We start from the raw sequence: 18,506 nt of genomic DNA on the forward strand, positions 1-18,506 counted from the left end.
TACTTTATATTCTTACTTATTGATTATAAAAATAAAAAAACTTGTTATAACAAATATTATGTGTGTTTAATTGATAATAAAACTTTTTCCCATTATTCATTTTTTATTTTACCCCGAAAAATCGATATTTGGAGGGTGGGGTCTGATCCAACCCCACCTTACCGTTTATGTCAGGAAACTTCACCTTACTGTTTGAGCGTCAATTCAAACTCAATGCAATTATTCTGAAATAGAAAAAGAAGCTCTCGCTACTATGTATGGTGTGACCAAATTACATCACTATTTGTGTGGCCGCAAGTTCTTTTTAGTGACATATCACAAGCCTTTGTAGTTCCTGCTTCATCTGTTGACGCCGGTTTCTACATGCACTGCTCAAAAATTGCAACATCGCGCTTTGTTGTTTTCACAGTATCAGTATGAAATTGTTTACAGATCTTTCGCAAAACATGCCAATGTAGACACCCTGTCTCATCTTCCGATTGGCCTAGTCTCTTGATTTTGATATATCTGTCGCACCTTGTTGCCATGTCGATGCGCAGGACTCTGAATTGCTGGAATCTTGTCCCATGCACTACAGAAAAATTGCAGACCACAGAAGCAGACCCAGAACTCAAGATTTTGTTGCATTACAGTTGCATGTATTGGCCTCGTTCATTGAACAGTATCCAGAACTCAGATGTGCACCAATATTTTGCATGTCGATGTAACCTTTCGTTTCAATAGGGTGTGATTCTAGTTCAAAATGATACTTGACAAATGCTTATGCTTATTCCCAAAGTGTTGCAATTGCTCCACCAAAGACATTGGGGAATTTTTCACACTAAACAGTTAGCACAACGGCAATGTGCTTGGCAGGGCACGAATGCCCTTATTGAACAGATGACATCACAGTGTCATGCATGCATGGACAACCTATCAGCTCCTCCACAGACATTCACAGCCTGGCCTAAGACCCAATCCCCATGGCAATGAGTGCACATAGACTTTACACAACCATTATGGAACACTCGTTGGCTCATAGTGTAGATTCTTTTAGCAAGTTCCCATTTGCGGTGCCTATGGCTTCTACCAAATCACGTAGAACCATTCAAGCATTCGCCTCCATATTTTCCATAGAAGGTTTGCCAGCAGTACTTGTCTCGAACAACAGACCTCAGTTCACTTCACAACAAAATGGCATTCATCACCTAACAAGTGCTTCATTTCACCCCCAGTCCAACGGAGAAGCAGAATCTTTCATGCGCACTTTTAAACAGCAGATGGCCAAGCTTCACACAACCCACACATGGGAACAGGCACTGCAACTCTTCCTCATCTCCAGTGCTTCCATCCACGAGACGGACCATCACCGGCAGAGCTTCTGCATGGCTGCCGCCATAGGACGCTGCTTCACTTGTTCCACCCACCACAGCATCTGGTGCCACCGATGGCCTCCAAGTATCTCTTTGCGCAACACGATCTTGTTCTTTCTAGGATTTATGGCAACCATAGGAGCTGGGGTTGATGATGATGATGTTTGGTTTGTGGGGCGCTCAACTGCGTGGTTATCAGCGCCCGTACAATTACCCAATCTTTGCTCAGTCCAATTTCGCCACTTTCCTGGATGATGATGAAGACAACACAAACACCCAGTCATCTCGAGGCAGGTGAAAATCCCTGACCCCGCCGGGAATCGAACCCGGGACCCCGTGCTCGGGAAGCGAGAACGCTACCGCGAGACCACGAGCGGCGGACATAGGAGCTGGGAAAGAGGTGTGCTCCATAGACACATTGGCTCTTTTATGGACTTGATTGTAGGTCCCGATGGTTTGCATCGCTGCCACCAAAACCAAATTGGTGTGTATAATTTGCCCTGTGATTCTGCTGCTTTTGTTCCCTCAAGATTCACAGGATCGCGGGACCACATAGCCTTCGCAGCCACCAGAGCACCCCACAAGGAGCAGACGGATGATGTGTCCTCACCCCCAACGTCCCCACTCGTGGGCCCAATGGCCATGGACCCGTCATCAGCCCAGGACATGCCTTCAGGCCTGGACGTGTGCCCAGGCAGCAGTTTCCCCCAAGCCAGATAGCGGGGTAAGGTCGGGAGTACACCTCCCCCCCTAGTCAAGGATTCCGGCTCGTCTCTACATCCAGCATCCTGCCTCCCTCCTCGTTGTCATTCGCAACCTATCCTCCCTACATGACAATGGTGTGCTGGCGTAAGCTGTTGCCAGCACTACAGTTGGCAAAGGTGACTGTGTGAAGATCAATTAGTAGGTGCACGCCTATCACAAGGGGCCAGACACACACACACACACAGTTTATTCGCAAAGTGGGTTTAGTTTGTCACAGGCTACAACAGTACATAGCCACCAGATTAGTGACTATAGCGGAACTAGTTTACATCAGTCAAAACTGTGCTTTACATCAGTCTGCAAGATGACTATTACTAATGAGCTTGTAGCACAACACATGGACTCTATTCGAGTTGAGTAAAGTTTCCAGTTCATGTAAATAAAGAACCTTATTAATGCATGTGTGCTATAAAAAGTGGATACCTGCCACCCATAACAACATCCTCTCCCTTACTTCCTTTTGGTACAAGACTCTCTGCCTTTAATGTTGTATGGCAGCTCTGTTTTAGTCACATTTCCTGATAATATTAAATAGCCATCTATCAGAAAAATGTTGGAAGTTATTGCCATTGTGACATTATCAGTGTTTATGTCATTTCGTATATAAATTGACATTGCTCAAATTAAAATACACGATTCTGCAGTACAAGCAAATTACTTCCTTTGGTTTCATTAATATAGCTAGAGCACTACTGTTTTGACAGTTCTTGACATACAAGAGTGCATAGAATTACGAAAATAAAAAATACACTAAAAACCAATTAGAAGTGCTAGCTTTGGTACACAGACTTATTTTGATTGGGGTATGGTAGTCCAGAAACGAGGATCCAAACACAAATGAATTTAAGATGATAATATGTGAGATCACTGTTAAAAGGGTCCACATTAATGTGTCTTTTCCCTTAGAATTGTTAACTGCTTCATTTTCTAGTATTCTGAGCACATTATATCGCCTTTTACGTATACTACCAATAAAATTATCCAGAATGACTGTGTAACACAATTATTCTGATGATCACTATAAACTATCGTCAATTAATTCAATCTACAATGACCAAAGAAAAAAGAATCAGTTTATCAACTTCCTCGATTCAAGAATATATTGCAACAATGAAGGCATGGCAGTCATAGATAGAAACACATTAGAAAAATTGTAAGTAACTAACATGGTGTGTGAAATAACTCCCTACTTTACTTGGGTAGCAAAGTAAATATGGTTACAAACATGTGAATGCTGATCTTTCTAACTATTGAAACGCCTCAGCTGTATCCAACTACACAAGAGAACTAATGACATTAACAAGCTCTAAATGTGACATTATTCATTCTTTTTCCCATAATCATCAATAGTTACACCAGAATGACGTTACCTCTAGATCAAAGTGCAATTTTTGGTAACTATTATACCAACAGGGACATTGATATCTGATGCGTAGCCACTTTTATTTTGACACATCAAGTGATACAGGAAAAACTTCTTTCTTCAGTACGCATTAGGCCAATATGTTACCTTAACTCAAAAAGGCATGGAGTAAATCACATAAAGCAGTGCTGCAGATACAGGAATGACTAAGAAAACATAACAGACAAGGAAAGGCCATCAATTAACAATTGGCTGAGAGAGCATGCAAACTGGAGGTAAATCAAATAGTGGAGTCAAGTTTGACATCAATTTTCATTAGAAATTAGAGTTGCATTTAGTACAAAGAATCAGTGACAATTCTCTAGTGTAAAAAAAAAAAAAAAAAAAAAAAAAAAAACAGGGAAAGAGGAAAATATAGATGGGCAGGGTAGTGGTTGACTGAGAGGAATAATGAGTCTACAAATATAATTTTGACTGTGCATTTCCGAACCTTGACATTTATTTCAAGAGCGGAACAATTTGCTTCACAATATTGACTGAACATCAGAATCTGAAAAATATACAACGAAGCCAGGAGGAAAGAGACTCCCACAAAATTAATTCAGCCACATACAGTAAATACAGAAAATTGCTTAATTACAAGTAATATAATGAACATGATTGTTAATCATTGCATACCAACTGATACAGTTATAAAAACACATTGTACCAGACCATAAAACAGAACAAATCTTTATGAAAGCTAATTGGTACTTTAGGCCTATCCACTTTTGCTTTAAGGGAAGCAACAATGATAAATAAATGAGACAAAATGAGTATGAACACCTAATGAAGAAACAGTCTTGAATTACTTATATCTGAGCATTGTGAAAAACACACGCCTACGTTGGACAAACTCAGACAATAATTTTATTTATTATTTCATGGTGCAGAGCGGTCTGGTTGAATTAAGTGCAATTTGCAAACAAAATATGTGCAGGATTACAAACTACTGAAATAAAGTAATGAAAAAGTTACATATAAAACAGTGTAAATAATACACCACAAAGAAAAATAAGCTGACAATCAGCTTTAAGGACAAGCAAAAAAACTGTTCTTAATTAGAAAGAGGGATACATACAGAGAGAAATAAAGGCAACCTTTTAGTTAACCTTCCTTTCTGACACCAACAGAGCTAACAGTTATCGCACACTTTATTAGATGTGTATCATTTTATCAGATACAATTACCATATCCAATAGAAATATCAAGTTGTTATAATATACTGTTAAAAATAATTATACTAAACACCCTTCTGAACTCTGGAAGTGCTACTGTGTTTTGCCTTCAAACCTGAAAGCTGCTTTAGTTAAGACAACTTGCAGGAATCTTACATGATCAAACAAGTTTACATTCAATCATGCACAATAACATTTAAGAACACGTCTTGGAGAGAACCGTCCTCTGTAGTTCGACGTGGCACTGGAGAGCTATGATCACTAATATTAACGGCGTCCAACCTTTTGCCAATTTCCATCATCTCCATCTTCAACTCCAATGGGTGGAGGCTGTTGTTCACCAGGACGGGCTACAAGAAATTTGAGGACTATGAATTTATGGACAAAGTACTACTTAAAAAAAATGCATTTCAATTCTATATGAAATTATCAATACAATCTTTGTAAATAATTAGTAATTTTTTGTCTCCTTTATACCCAAATCTTCCAGTCCAGTTTGTGTAAATTACCACTCTCATTTGTTACTAGCATCCACATAATTCCCCTATTGCCTTGACCACCACAATTATGTTTTTGATGACCTTTCACCTCATTTTACATGTCTAAATAAGAAGCAGATATGGTGGCAAAATTCAAAGAATATGAAGTCTCAACACAAAGCATCCATGGAAGTAGTCCCTTCAGCAAAACTAAACCCAGAACAAGTTTGTAACATGTAGATATAAACTGCTGTTAAACAACTAAAAATTGAGGATGAAATAACAATCTATATAATTCATAAAGATGTGCCTGAAATGCAGTAAAAATCTTGAAGCAGGTAATGGATGGAAATGATTTTTTCAAGTCACATAGATAAAAAGATGTCAAAAAACAACAACAGCTATCACAGTCTAGGGAATATTACTGACTGCCGTAGTGAAAGACAATTAAATCATGATGAACACAGGGATACTTTTAACACATTTATTGCAGTTTTGAGATTTAAGGAATGACGGAGACACACGGAGAGCTATCATAAATTAATCTTATTTTTCCGAGCTCAAACTTACGTCAAAATTCCTTTTATCTAGAACATAAGACTGACAGATTTACACTCACGTCTGTTTTCACGTAGTGGATCACCTCTTCTATCAGGACCAGCTGGCGCACGACGGCCATCTGGCGTGGCAGAAGTTGGCCCACTCCTCAGGTCATTGTCCTTGCTACCACCCGACCGCCAGTCACTCATTGGCATTGTATCTTTCCGAGGGCCAGCAGACAGAGGAAGAGGTCGCCTGAAATAATGTAAAACAATTGTTTAGTAGAAATACTGTGTGTGAACTTTGTCTGTGGGAAGTACTTTTATACCCCTGCTGTTGTCTCATTTTCAGTTGTCTTAAAATTAAACGAGAAATGAGATGCAGGTGTAATTTGTCTTCTCTCTGTGGTTGTTGAACTGAGCACATGCAGAGAGGCGCAGTCATGTTTCTGTAACAGCTTTGTTAAAGTAAATAGTGAATTTTAAAATAGTCTGGTGCTGACTATGTCAATTAATAACCTAGTCAATGATTTACAGAAGAATGCAAAGAAAAAGTTATTCTAAAAGGAAAAAGGATTTCTGTCGCCTGTCAGTGTACATTACATGAAAATAAATGAATGACGTATCTTGTATTGATTATAATTCATGTTACAGAAAGATACATGTAGTTGTTTATAACCATAAAGTTTAGAGCATAATAATTGTGGTAAGATATCTTTGGTCATGAAGTAGAGAAACCGATAAAGCTTCATTTACACACCACAGAGAGATACTATTTATTTAACGAATATTTAATAAAGGTGTAATATATAGTAACACTACAAATTGCAAACCAAAACGCTGCTACCTTGCTGCCGAGCGACGATCATCATCATTGGCCTCCGGTTCAACAGGTCGCTGAGCTGCCCTCCAGCTTCCAGTAGCCTGGAGAAATTGAACACAAATAACAATATGTGCTAAATATTTGCAGCTTCATAGAAACTGAAATCTACTTTAACGTCTATGTAACACGTTTCTTTCATTAAATAGAACCACTTTACGTCTATCACTACATGGAGTAAAACACTGAAACGAGTTATATAATTCCTACAGAAAAAACTTAAATTCCATTTTTAAAATTTATCTACTGACACATTACAGTAGGGAGTAATGCAGGAATAGAACTTATTAGGGAGAGGGGCTGGAGCAACAAAATTTCATTTGAAACCTCCAAAGCAGCTAAATGTTCAAACCAGCACCTAAAAAGCACCACAAGTCTCTTTGGTAGATGTAATACTGTTTTGATTTGTTTTTAATTGCTTCAAGAGAATTTTAGTACTCCTTCATAACTTTAAAATACAGCACGAATTCTTTGAACGATGGAGATCTAAATTTTCTATGGTAGATAGAACTGATGGAAATCAAATTGCTTGACTATTTTCTAGCAGGGGAACATTATACAGAAGACAAGTGAACTAATCGTTACGTTCACTTTTAGTGCACAGCTTCCACAAAAGTATATGCATAGCAGCATATAGCAGCGCTGCAGATCTTTGTCCTATTGACAGCTGACTATCTTCGGACAGATGGGGGTGTGGGGCGGAAAAGCACCCCTCAAAATATCATACTTCATTTTTTCAGAAATCTACATAAAACTTTGCCTAATATTTTAATGTAAAATAAGAAATCTACGTAGATTTTAGATGAAAAGCTAATAAAAACAGTATATATATGTTGATCACAAAATTCAGAGCGTGAAGCAAAAGTAATGACGAAGATCGTCAAGAAAAGTAATGACTGCGTGCCACTCCCAGTGCTGATCCCCCACCACCACAATTGAAAACTTGCTAGTTAGCTCCTTCCCACACCTCTGTAAGCTGAGTTTTGCTGGCAAATGGTCAATCCTCTTCGGTCTGGGACCTTCCGAAATAGTGACACCCATTGAAAAACCCACCATATGTGAGCACACAGCACACAAAATGTTTGGCAAATTGAAATTTATAAACAAACAAAGAATGTTTATGGTGATAGTGCAATGAACGAGTCTTCAGTGAGGAGATGGTGCATTATGTTTTATCAGAGAAGAATCAGTGCGCACAATGAACATTGGAATTTAAGGCCCAGTCATTATGAATGACTTGAAAGCAAATGTTGACAACAAAATTCAGGAAAAGTGGCGTTTTACTTTAAGCACATCACACGAGACTTTCCACAAATTTCACGACTGCTTGTACACAAAATAATGACACTGCATCTTGGCTACAAAAAATGTGTGCATGGTGAGTGCCTAAGATTCTGAAAGTTGATAGTAAGATATGGCAATGTTAGTGATGAATATCTCAACAACATCGTAATGGGAATGAAACTTATGTTTCTTACAGAACTACGGACGGCAAACATCAGTCTATGGAGCAGCATCTTTCAAACTCCCTCATAACAATCAGAAATCTCAACATTAGAAAAACGATGGCAACAGTTATCTGGGACTGAAAGGTTTTGATCCACGCGGAGTTCATGCCAAGAGGAGAAACAATGAATTCAAAGGCCTATTGTGAAACTCTCTAACTACTTTGGCATGCCATCCAACACGAGAAACGTGGAACATTGTCAGAAATGCGCGTTTGATTTATAGTGATGTACAGCTTTATGTACCACCATGAATATAGTGATGACAAAAAAAGGAGGAGGGGGGAGGCTAGGAGGGGGGGAGGTTGCCTGGTTTAAAAGGGTGGGGGGAGGGGGGGGGGTTGGTTGGTTTAAAAGGGTGGGGGGGAGGGAAGGGACCAAACTGTGAGGTCATTGGTCCCCCATTCCCAGTAGAACAAGTACGCAAGGGAAAGAAGAAAACAAAGAAGACATATGGCACAACTGGAGTAAGGAAGAACCAGAAGAATGATAGGAGGACAACAAACACTACAATGGACAAAACAAGACAAGAAAACCACAGAAAGATGCAAGAAACAGGGAGAGGAGATTAAAAACAAGAAAGCAGATTACCATGGCTGGCTGACGGTGAGATTAAAAAAAGAAGCCAGCCACACTGCAACACACAAAAAACCTCCACCTTTAAGCTCTAGGGTGGAGGACACAGAGGGACAAAGGACATGCACTAAAACTCAGATCAAATGATAAAACCCACCATCACAAATAAAATATAAAACTAAACCTACTGTTGAGGCATTGTCACCCAACACCAAAGGTAGGGTGCTGGGAAAGTTAAAAAGTCTGCCACAGAGCAGCTAAAAGTGGGCAGTCCAGCAAGAGGTGGACAACCATCATTTGGAAGCCACAGCGACACTGAGGTGGGTCCTCACGATATAGGAGGTAACCATGTGAGAGTCACATTTGGCGAATGCGGATTCCCTGCGAGAAGCCTGAAGGGAAGACTTCCACACATAGACAGTCCCCTTAATGACATACAGTTTGTTGTGCATACTGTTATGCCCCTCCATCTCCCAAAGTTGAAAAACCTTGTGGCGTAAGACAGAACGCAGGTCAGTTTCACAACTGCCCATCTCCAGGAGCAGTTTCCACGTAGCACGTTTGGCCAGCCAGTCAGCATGTTCATTGCCTGGAATTCTGCCACGTCCTGGAGTCCACACAAACACCACTGAATGACTGGACCATTCCAGGGCAGAGATGGACTCCTGGATGTTCGCTAACAAAGGATGGCGAGGGTAGCACTGGTCAATAGCTTGTAAGCTGCTCAGGGAGTCAGAACAGAGGAGATACAACTCAACAGAACAGGAACGGATGTATTTAAGTGCACGTGATATGGCCATAAGCTCTGCAGTGAATACACTGCAGCCAGCAGGCAAGGAACGCTCTTCAATATGGCCTCTGTGGATATAGGCAAAGCCAACATTACCATCAGCCATCGAGCCGTCAGTGTAAACAACTTCAGAGCCCTGGAACACATCAAAAATTGAGAGGAAGCGACAGCAGAGAGCGGTGGAGTTAATGGAGTCCTTAGGGTCATGCAAAAGGTCCAGACGAAGCTTCGGCCGAGGTGTACACCAAGGAGGTGTACGTGAATGGACTTCAAGTAGAGGTGGTACAGGGAAGGAGTCCAGTTCAGAGAGAAGGGATCACACGCGAACTGCAATTGTGAGTCCTGACCTGGGCCGCCGATGCGGGAGATGAACTGCCGCGGGTGGGAAGAGGAGACAGTAATACGGATGTGCAGGAGAACTACGAGTGTGTACAACATAACTGGTGAGCAGTTGTGTGCATTGGATCCGCAATGGAGGGACTCCGGCTTCCAGCAGGACATGTTATCGGACTTGTTCTAGAAGCTCCTGTTGCTAGGTGAATGCCACAGAGGTGCACGGGGTTGAGGAAATGCAATGACGAGGGCGCCGCCTAACCGATACCGGACTCCCATAGTCAAGGTGGGATTGAACAAGGGCTCTGAAGATCTGCAGCAGCGTAGAGCGATCTGCAACCCAGTTGGTGTTGCTCAGGCAGCAGAGGGCACTGAGGGGCTGCCAGCAGTCCTGCTTAAGCTGACAAAGGTGAGGTAGCCAAGTCAATCGGGTGTCAAAAACCAGTCCTAAGATTCAATACATCTACGTTACAGTGGGTGGATCATCATGAAGATAAAGTTCAGGTTCCAGATGAATGGTACGATGCTGACAGAAGCGCATGACACACAACTTTGCGGCTCAAAACTGGAAGCTGTGGGCTAGAGCCCATGACTGCACCTTGTGAATGGCTCCCTGTAGGCACCACTCAGCAACACCAGTACTGGGAAGAGCAGAACGAAATGCTTAAGTCATCCACATACATAGAAGGGGAGACCAAAGGCCCTACAGCTGCTGCTTGGCCGTTAATGGCCATTAAAAATAGAGATACACACAATACGGAGCCCTACAGAACACCATTCTCCTGAATACGGGGGGAACTATGGCACCAACTTGGACATGGAAAGTACAGAGCGACAGAAAATTTTGGTTAAAAATCTGGAGTGGGCCCAGAGACCCCACTCATACAATGTGGCAGGGATACGATGTCGAAAGGTCGTGTGGTATGCTTTACGTAAGTAAAAAAAAGACGGCAATCAGATGTTGGCGTCTGGAAAAGGTTGTTTGGATGGCAGACTCAACGGACACAAGATTATCTGTGGTAGAGTGACCCCTGACGGAAGCCGCCCTGACATGGAACCAGTAGGCCACGTGACTGCAGGGTCCAACCCAACCACCAACACACCATACTTTACAGCAGATTACAGAGAACATTGGTGAAGCTGATGGGCCGATAGCTATCCACATCAAGAGGATTTTTACTGGGTTTTAGCAATGGAATGATGGTGCTCTCCCACAACTGCAATGGGAAGATGCCATCACACCAGATCTGGTTGAAGATGATGAGGAGATATCGCTTGCAGTCAGATGAGAGATGTTTAATCATCTGACTGTGGAACCAATCCGGCCCAGGAGCTCTGTCAGGGCAATGTGCAAGGATGCTGAGGAGCTCCCACTATATAAATGCAGCGTTAGACGGTTCACTGTGGCTTGTAGTGAACAAGAGGACTTTCCTTTCTATCCGCTGTCTGAGGGTGCGAAAGGCTGGAGGGGTAGTTCTCCGATGCAGAGGCTCTAGCATAGTGCTCGGCAATCGCGTTTGCGTCAGTAGAGAGCACGCCATTGATGTTAACGCCAGGGACAGCGGATGGGGTCTGGTACCCGGGACAGCAGATGGGGTCTGGTACCCAAAAAGACATCTGATCTTCGTCCATACTTGGGGAGGTGACACATGACACCCAATGGTCGACGTGTGCCTCTCCCAACACTCCCGTTTCCGTCGTTTTATAAGCAGGTGAACACAGATACGGAGCTGCTTAAAGGCTATTAGGTGCTCTAGTGACTGGTGCCGCTTATGTTGCTGTAGAGCTTGCCGACCACCAAGGGACTGTCTTTCACTGGAGTCACCCTAAAGAATGAGGGATCGCACTTTCCGCCACAGAAATTATCGTTGTAGTGACCTGCTCAATCACAACATTGATGACACCACGTGGGGGAGATTCAACAGTGACAGCATAGGTGCAGGCTACCCAGTCTGCCTCGTTTAAAGCCCATCTGGGTAGGTGTCTGAGGGCACGATGCTGCGGGAGTGACAGGAAGATGGGGAAGTGGTCACTACCACACAGGTCGTCATGTGCTCTCCAGTGGATAGATGGGAGGAGTCCTGGGCTGCAAATTAATAAATCAATGGCCGAGTAACTACCATGAGCCACACTGAAATGTGTGGCGGCCCCAGTATTTAAGAGGCAGAGGTTGAACTGGGACAGCAAATTTCCGACATCTCTGCCACAGCCAGCAAGCATGGTGCTACCCCACAAGGGGTTATGGGCATTAAAATCTCCCGAAAGTAGGAAAGGTTTAGGGAGTTGATCAATCAGTGCAGCCAATATGTTCAGGGGTACCGCACCATCTGGAGGGAGATATATGTTATTTCCTGCATAGTCCATATCCTGACAGCCACAGCTTCGAGAGGAGTTTGAAGGGGCATAGGTTCACTACATACTGAGTTCAGGACAAATGCAAACTCCACGTGACAAACTATTATATTCACTACGGTTCTTGTAATATACCTGTAGCTGTGAAGGGCAGGGGTCCGCATTGCCGGGAGCCATGTTTCCTGGAGAGCGATGCAGAAAGCAGGTCTTCGGGGTCTTCTTTTTGGATTTCTCTCACTGATCCTTGGGTTTCTCTGGCTGGGAGGGCTTCACTGATTCGGTCACTGGGACTGACGATGATAGTGAAGCCCTACGACCAGCTGCATTTGGGCATTTCAGCCAGCGGTGGGCGTCATCTTTCCCACTAGCAGAAACCTGGGAAGGGGGTGAACCAAGGGACACCTCCTAGCAGAGGAGCCAAAGAAGACTTAAGCTTCTCCGGATGAGAAGTGGGGACTGGTGTCCCCGATGGTTGGGGGGACAGTGCTCCCGAGGTCGGTGATGCGGGAGCAACAGGGAGGGAAGCGTCTCCCACCAGCAAGGGGGCAGGTGTAGTCTTCCCGCTCTGAGAGCTGACTAGAACTCGCGGAACTGATGGGGCTACTACTGTTCTCGTAGTGGCAGTTATAGCCACAGGATGTAGGCGCTCAAATTTCCTCTTGGCCATTCGATCCAGGGTCTTGTATTCCATGATTTTCCTTTCTCGCTGTAAAATCTTGCAGTCTGGTGAGCAAGGAGAATGATGCTCTCTGCAGTTGACATAGATGGGAGGCAGGACACATGGAGTATTGGGTTGGGATGGACGTCCACAATCTCGACATGTGATGCTGGAAGTACAGCGGGAAGATATAATGGCCGAACTTCCAGAACTTAAAGCACTGAATTGGGGGAGGGATATATGGCTTGACATCACAGCGGTAGACCAATCACCCTGACCTTCTCAGGTAATGTGTCGCACTCGACGGCCAAGATGAAGGCACCGGTGACATCCTGGTTATCCCTCAGACACCGATGGACGCACCAGATGAAATGAACTCCTCGTCGCTCTAAGTTGACACGTAGCTCATCGTGAAACTGCAAAATGAGGTCCCTGTGTAATATAATAACCTGGACCATATTTAAGATCTTATGAGGCACGATGGTAATGGAAACATCCCCCAGCTTGTCACAAGTGAGTAATGACCGTGGCTGGGCAGAGGATGCAGTTTTTATCAAGAATGACCCTGAGCGCATTTTGGACAAGCCCTCCAGGAAGCCCTCCACCTCCCCAAACCTGTCCTCTAAATGCTCTACAAAAAACTGAGGCTTCGTCGAGACAAAGGAGTCGCCATCAGCTCTCGTACATATGAGGTACTGGGGCGAATAAGGTTCGCTGCCATCCTTAGCCTGGCATTCCCTCCATGGTGTGGCCAGGGAGGCGAACAATTTAGGATCATACTTCCTTGCAATGTACTTAGAATTGGAACACTTAGAGACTGCTGGCATTTGATCACCAGCAAGTGAGGACATGGTAAGCTTCATCGTACGTATCCACCCTGATGCCACCCACTCTGACCAGGGGCCCTCCCCACGGGCGCCACCCAGCTGCAGCAAAGGCTACCTGGCAGGATGGCAATTGCCGGGAGTCCCAATGCCCCAGGGTGACGGGCATGTACTCCTCGGCATACGTGGGGAGTTAACAGCGCAGGCATCAGCAGAGCGATCCCTGCGTAGTCAGGGGGCTACAACCAACAGGGTACATGGTGGCCCCACCGCAATGGACTGGCTACCGTGCTGGATATGAGATGCAAAGAATTCCATGGTCCTCATTGGCACAGAAAACAACACTGCATAGGGGGTGGAGGAAAACCAGGAAGGTATCCTCACTCAAGAGATGGAGGATGAGAGGGACTCCAATGCCATGACGAGAAAGTGGGCAAAAGATTTCAATGCACGAAGGACACGATGCATCATGTAAGGTGCCCTTCCGCAAATGGCTCACTCTTCGGGAAAATTTTGAGAAATGGAGATCAAACCCTACAGGAGACAATCACATAAAGGCCAAAAGGTGAGAGACTCCTTTTAGTCGCCTCTTACGAAAGGCAGGAATACCTCGGACCCATTCTAACCCCCTGGGTAGAAATGGCGGAGAGGGGGAACGGTGGAGAGGGGAGGGAGCATACTGCTACGTAAGGAGTTGATGACGGTGATTATTTTTCACAATTTTTAAGAAAACTTACTTCAGACTTTTACTGTCAAAACAAAGTATTAGGTATAAGAATGGGATGAGAGAAAATTGAGCATGTATGCAGAAAGGGCATTTGTTTTTTGACTTTTGTCACTTAGGTGGAACAAAAGAGAAACTGGTAATGGTATAAAGTCCTGTGGAATTTACATAGACGTCAAGTGGTAAATTCAAGTTTGTTTTCTTTTTAATATTTATTGTTGATAGTTTTGTATTTCACAGCTAATACTGCACAACATAATTAGCAACGCCTAACTTTTTTCAATATTTTTAGTGGAGAACTGGTAGTCACAGATGGAAATCATCTTTTCTTATTGCACTGGAAAGTCTGTGAAGCTAAGAATAACAGCGCTTCAATATTTTGTAGGTAGCTCAATCTCTGTCACCCACAACCCATATAGTCTTCCATTTTGGGTACTTCAAAATCACTTTTTCACTAATTAATCTTCCGTAAATTGTTTTCTGGTCCATTGTTTCTATATTTTGTTATATTTTTAGAGAACTCAGTAAGATTATATCTTTTCACTAATATAAAAATATGTTGTCTTGTTCAGGTAAGATCATTCATAAATTTAAATCAATACCAATGAAAAATGGCCAATGCATTCACAAAAATTATCTAAGCACTCAGGAAAGATTGTGTAGCAAGCCATCCTTCAAAGACCTTAATTGAAAATCAGGTGTTCACAACTAGGGATTCCATTTCTTCACATTACATGGAGGGGAAAGAAAATAATTGGTTTCTTTTATTTTTAAATGAGACTAAGATATTTTCTCGTGGCAACACAGTAATATGGAATGGAAATTAACAGTAGAATGCAATCACCTGCAATTGTGTAGCTACTTACAGGACTTATTCATTCCTCCTAGCAAATGTCCACTTGTATACATAGAGAGGTACACTTGTCAAGACATACACAAACTAAATCATGATTCGATCAAAATCAATCCTAATTGCTCTGGAAAATAGGGTCAATTTTTTCATCGCTTTCTCATGTTATAATGTTGGTGGATGAGTAGTTTAACGCACTGAAGTATAAAATATTCAAACACAATAATCAAAAGTTTCGTAATTGGTCACTCAAATGAGATTACTTCATTATTCGATGTATTTATCTACTATTATCAAAGATGAAGCAAAAACTGTGTAACCCACAGTTTACTGTGAAACAGGAGGAATAATTTTTTGCTGAGATACATGGATTTATTAAGATAATATACAGGGTGTATACGTGGACAAGGAAAAAAAATTCCTGGATATTCCGTTTAAAAAATATACTTTTTCCCGGGCAAAAATAGACTTTATCCACGCTAAGTGACATTAGGTTTTCTGTAGATTTTTCCTTTGGAACTGTACAACTTGTCACTGCTTTGAAAGGTTAACGTTTTATACACTAGCATAGAACTCGCTGGAAAAAAAGAAACAGGGGAGAGAAGTTTTGGAGAGACTTTTGATGGGGGGGCAGTGGGGGGGGGGGGGGGGGGGGGGGGAGTTTTGGAAAGACCTTTGACGTGTAGCAATACATATGCTGCATATTCTAGTATTATGAAAGCATACATTCGAATTGCACCAAACACAGCACGTTAGTTTCTGGAGCGTTGAAATCGAGATTGCAATGTCCTTTTGTAAGCCAATCATCTCATGCCACGTGATCTTGCCAGCCGATGACAGCAGATATTCAGAGCATAGGACACGTGATGCAGTCAGCCAATATCAAGATCACTGTTACATAGCGCGAACACACAAAGAAGAAAAGTTAATGGTTTACATTAATATACATAGTATAGCCACAAGAAAAGCTAAGCTTTCACATACACACAAATGTGCCAGTAAATTTAAAATAATGACATAAATGTCTGGTTTTCTAGGCTCGAAATTCTTGTAAGTGACTGGTCCTCAAAGTGTTCAATTTTAAACGCTCTGTGATTCAAGAAATTCATCCCACTTTCTCACACATAATTCATCTTGCGTAAAAAGAAATTTACTTTGAAAGTAACACTTTTCGAACTACCGTTCGCAATACTATCCAGAGTCTGTTAGAAATGGATTCGATTTAGCAGTTGCCAGAGCGCGCCAGAAAACAGGCCTTACTGTGCATGGGCAGCTACAACGGTGTAGGAAGCCCGAATGTTCGTATGTCTGAAGCACTATGAGAGCTTACATTACGCCATAAAAGAAACAGGACATCAGAGGATACTCTGAAAGTATTGGCATTTTGTAACCACACTAAAATCCATAATTCGGCTGGAAGTGCACATTGGTTTTTCCAGATTCACAATGAAATAGGTCCCATCTGATATTAAGCTTTTCAGCGTGGTTTCTGGGATATAAATTTTCTTGCAGTACAACTTCATTGTTCTGCAAGGCGATTAATGCTCGACTGCTAATAATTTGGGAATAAAATAAAATCAGAAAACAAACTAATAATATATTTTTGCCCTACATAATTATGTGAATGTATTATAATTTACTCGATAGCTCCCGGGCACAGAAATCCGTTTTGTTTTCATTTGACATGGGAGATGTAAACTAAGAGGAAATAGCGAAATCACTTAACGCAAACAGGGGTCAGGTGGAGACTAACCCCCTCCCCACTCCAACTCAGAGAACTCTGAGCATGCGCGAATCTGGCAGCTGTGGCACGCGAGAAAAATTTTTCTCATTTGCATTTGGCTGCTTTCTGCTACTGCCGATACAGCTAACAGCCACACTTCAAGCAGCGGGAGAAGGAACTGTTCATACACGAGTCAAATGCGCATGCGCATGAGCCCGCTGGCAACTGGTCAAACGAACCAAATGTAAACAGTTGTGATGTCACACTAACAGAAAACAGTTTATTGTTACAAAGTATTAAATAGTCTTCGCCCTAAGGCCTTTGACATATTTTTGCTATTTGCAGACTCTTGTGCGTGTACTGTGTTTTTTTGTTGTAAATGGTGCATTTCCTTTGCCAATAAAGTTTTATTTTTTCCCCCTCTTGTTTATATTTTATTGGGCAGTTTCATTCTCCAGTAGCAGGATACAGTAACATTCTTTGCTAGAGAATCAATTCTTACGAGTCAAAATTACAAAAATTTAACTGAAAGCTAAAACAATGAAAAATTCCTGGAATTCTGAAAAATTCCCGGATTTTTCCCGTTTTCTCCCGGATGAAAAAGTTCCCGGGTTTTTCCCAGATTTCCTGGTTGACCCGGGCCGTAGACACCCTGAATACATGATATATAATAAATATAAAAGGGCATAGACATCTGGTGTGTTGCATGCTGCATGTGCACTGTAAATATGTTACTTCAGACTGATAATGTATTTTGTCTTCATATGACTTGTAGAGAATATTGGTGGAGGCAGCAGCAGTGATAGTTATTGCTATGCATACATTTATAATGCAATTACATATTTAAACCCAAACAACAGCGAAAGATGCAGGCCAATTCTTAACTGTAAATGCATGTGTCCAACTAACACAAGAAAAATGTTTTTAAATCAGTAAATGATACACAGTGTGGCACATAATTAAAGAAATTATTATTGATGCCATCGGTGAAAATGTTTGTGCTGCAGAGAGGATACAATGACTGGTGTAGTGGTAAAAGTGTCTGTGAATCTTTTTCTCTAAACAACCTCCCATCAAAATTGAGTCTACTGTTAGAGCAGCAGAACTTTGCCAATTTATGTGAATGAGAAATGCGGGACATTAGTAAATTCAGCAAGGCATGCTCAAAACTTCTGGGTACAGCGCAGTGTATCTGAGAAGTATAAAATCTCTTAACAGCAGAATGGAAAGAAATAGCATTCTCTCTGAACTTCAGAAGCCATCTCTACCTGCTGGCCAAATTTGGCATGTGGCTACACAATAGATAAACTGCAACAACTGTAAAGCACCTATTATCCACATGTTGCAATGGAAGTTAAGCGTGATGAATTAAAACTTTTGAAACACTGCAAATGTGATCAATGAAGACTGACAGCCAATACATTACTGATCTGCCAATTTTTAACATATTAAGTTTCATTCAATAGAATAACCCGTCGTTTACTACACACCACGTCTTGATTGCTGCATTGTCACATCTCTTACTGGCTGCATCTGACACATTTATCATTCCCCAGTTTTAATTTAGTTCTGGGCT

General features: G+C 42.1%; 1 protein-coding gene across 1 annotated transcript in view; it reads right to left on the bottom strand.

Annotated features, from left to right (window-relative positions):
• Nucleotides 1-3,945: 3,945 nt before the first annotated feature.
• Nucleotides 3,946-18,506, bottom strand: part of LOC126175940 (eukaryotic translation initiation factor 3 subunit A) — a 56,420-nt gene continuing 41,859 nt past the window's right edge. The window contains exons 16-18 of the mRNA XM_049923016.1: nucleotides 6,563-6,639; nucleotides 5,796-5,971; nucleotides 3,946-5,047 (exon numbers count right to left, since the gene is read on the bottom strand). Of these exons, the coding sequence (XP_049778973.1) occupies nucleotides 4,965-5,047; nucleotides 5,796-5,971; nucleotides 6,563-6,639 (336 nt within the window). The 3' untranslated portion in view covers nucleotides 3,946-4,964. The remainder of the gene's footprint in view (nucleotides 5,048-5,795; nucleotides 5,972-6,562; nucleotides 6,640-18,506) is intronic.

The sequence above is a fragment of the Schistocerca cancellata genome, chromosome 3 (assembly GCF_023864275.1).
Source record: "Schistocerca cancellata isolate TAMUIC-IGC-003103 chromosome 3, iqSchCanc2.1, whole genome shotgun sequence".
Taxonomy (NCBI): Eukaryota; Metazoa; Arthropoda; class Insecta; order Orthoptera; family Acrididae; genus Schistocerca; species Schistocerca cancellata.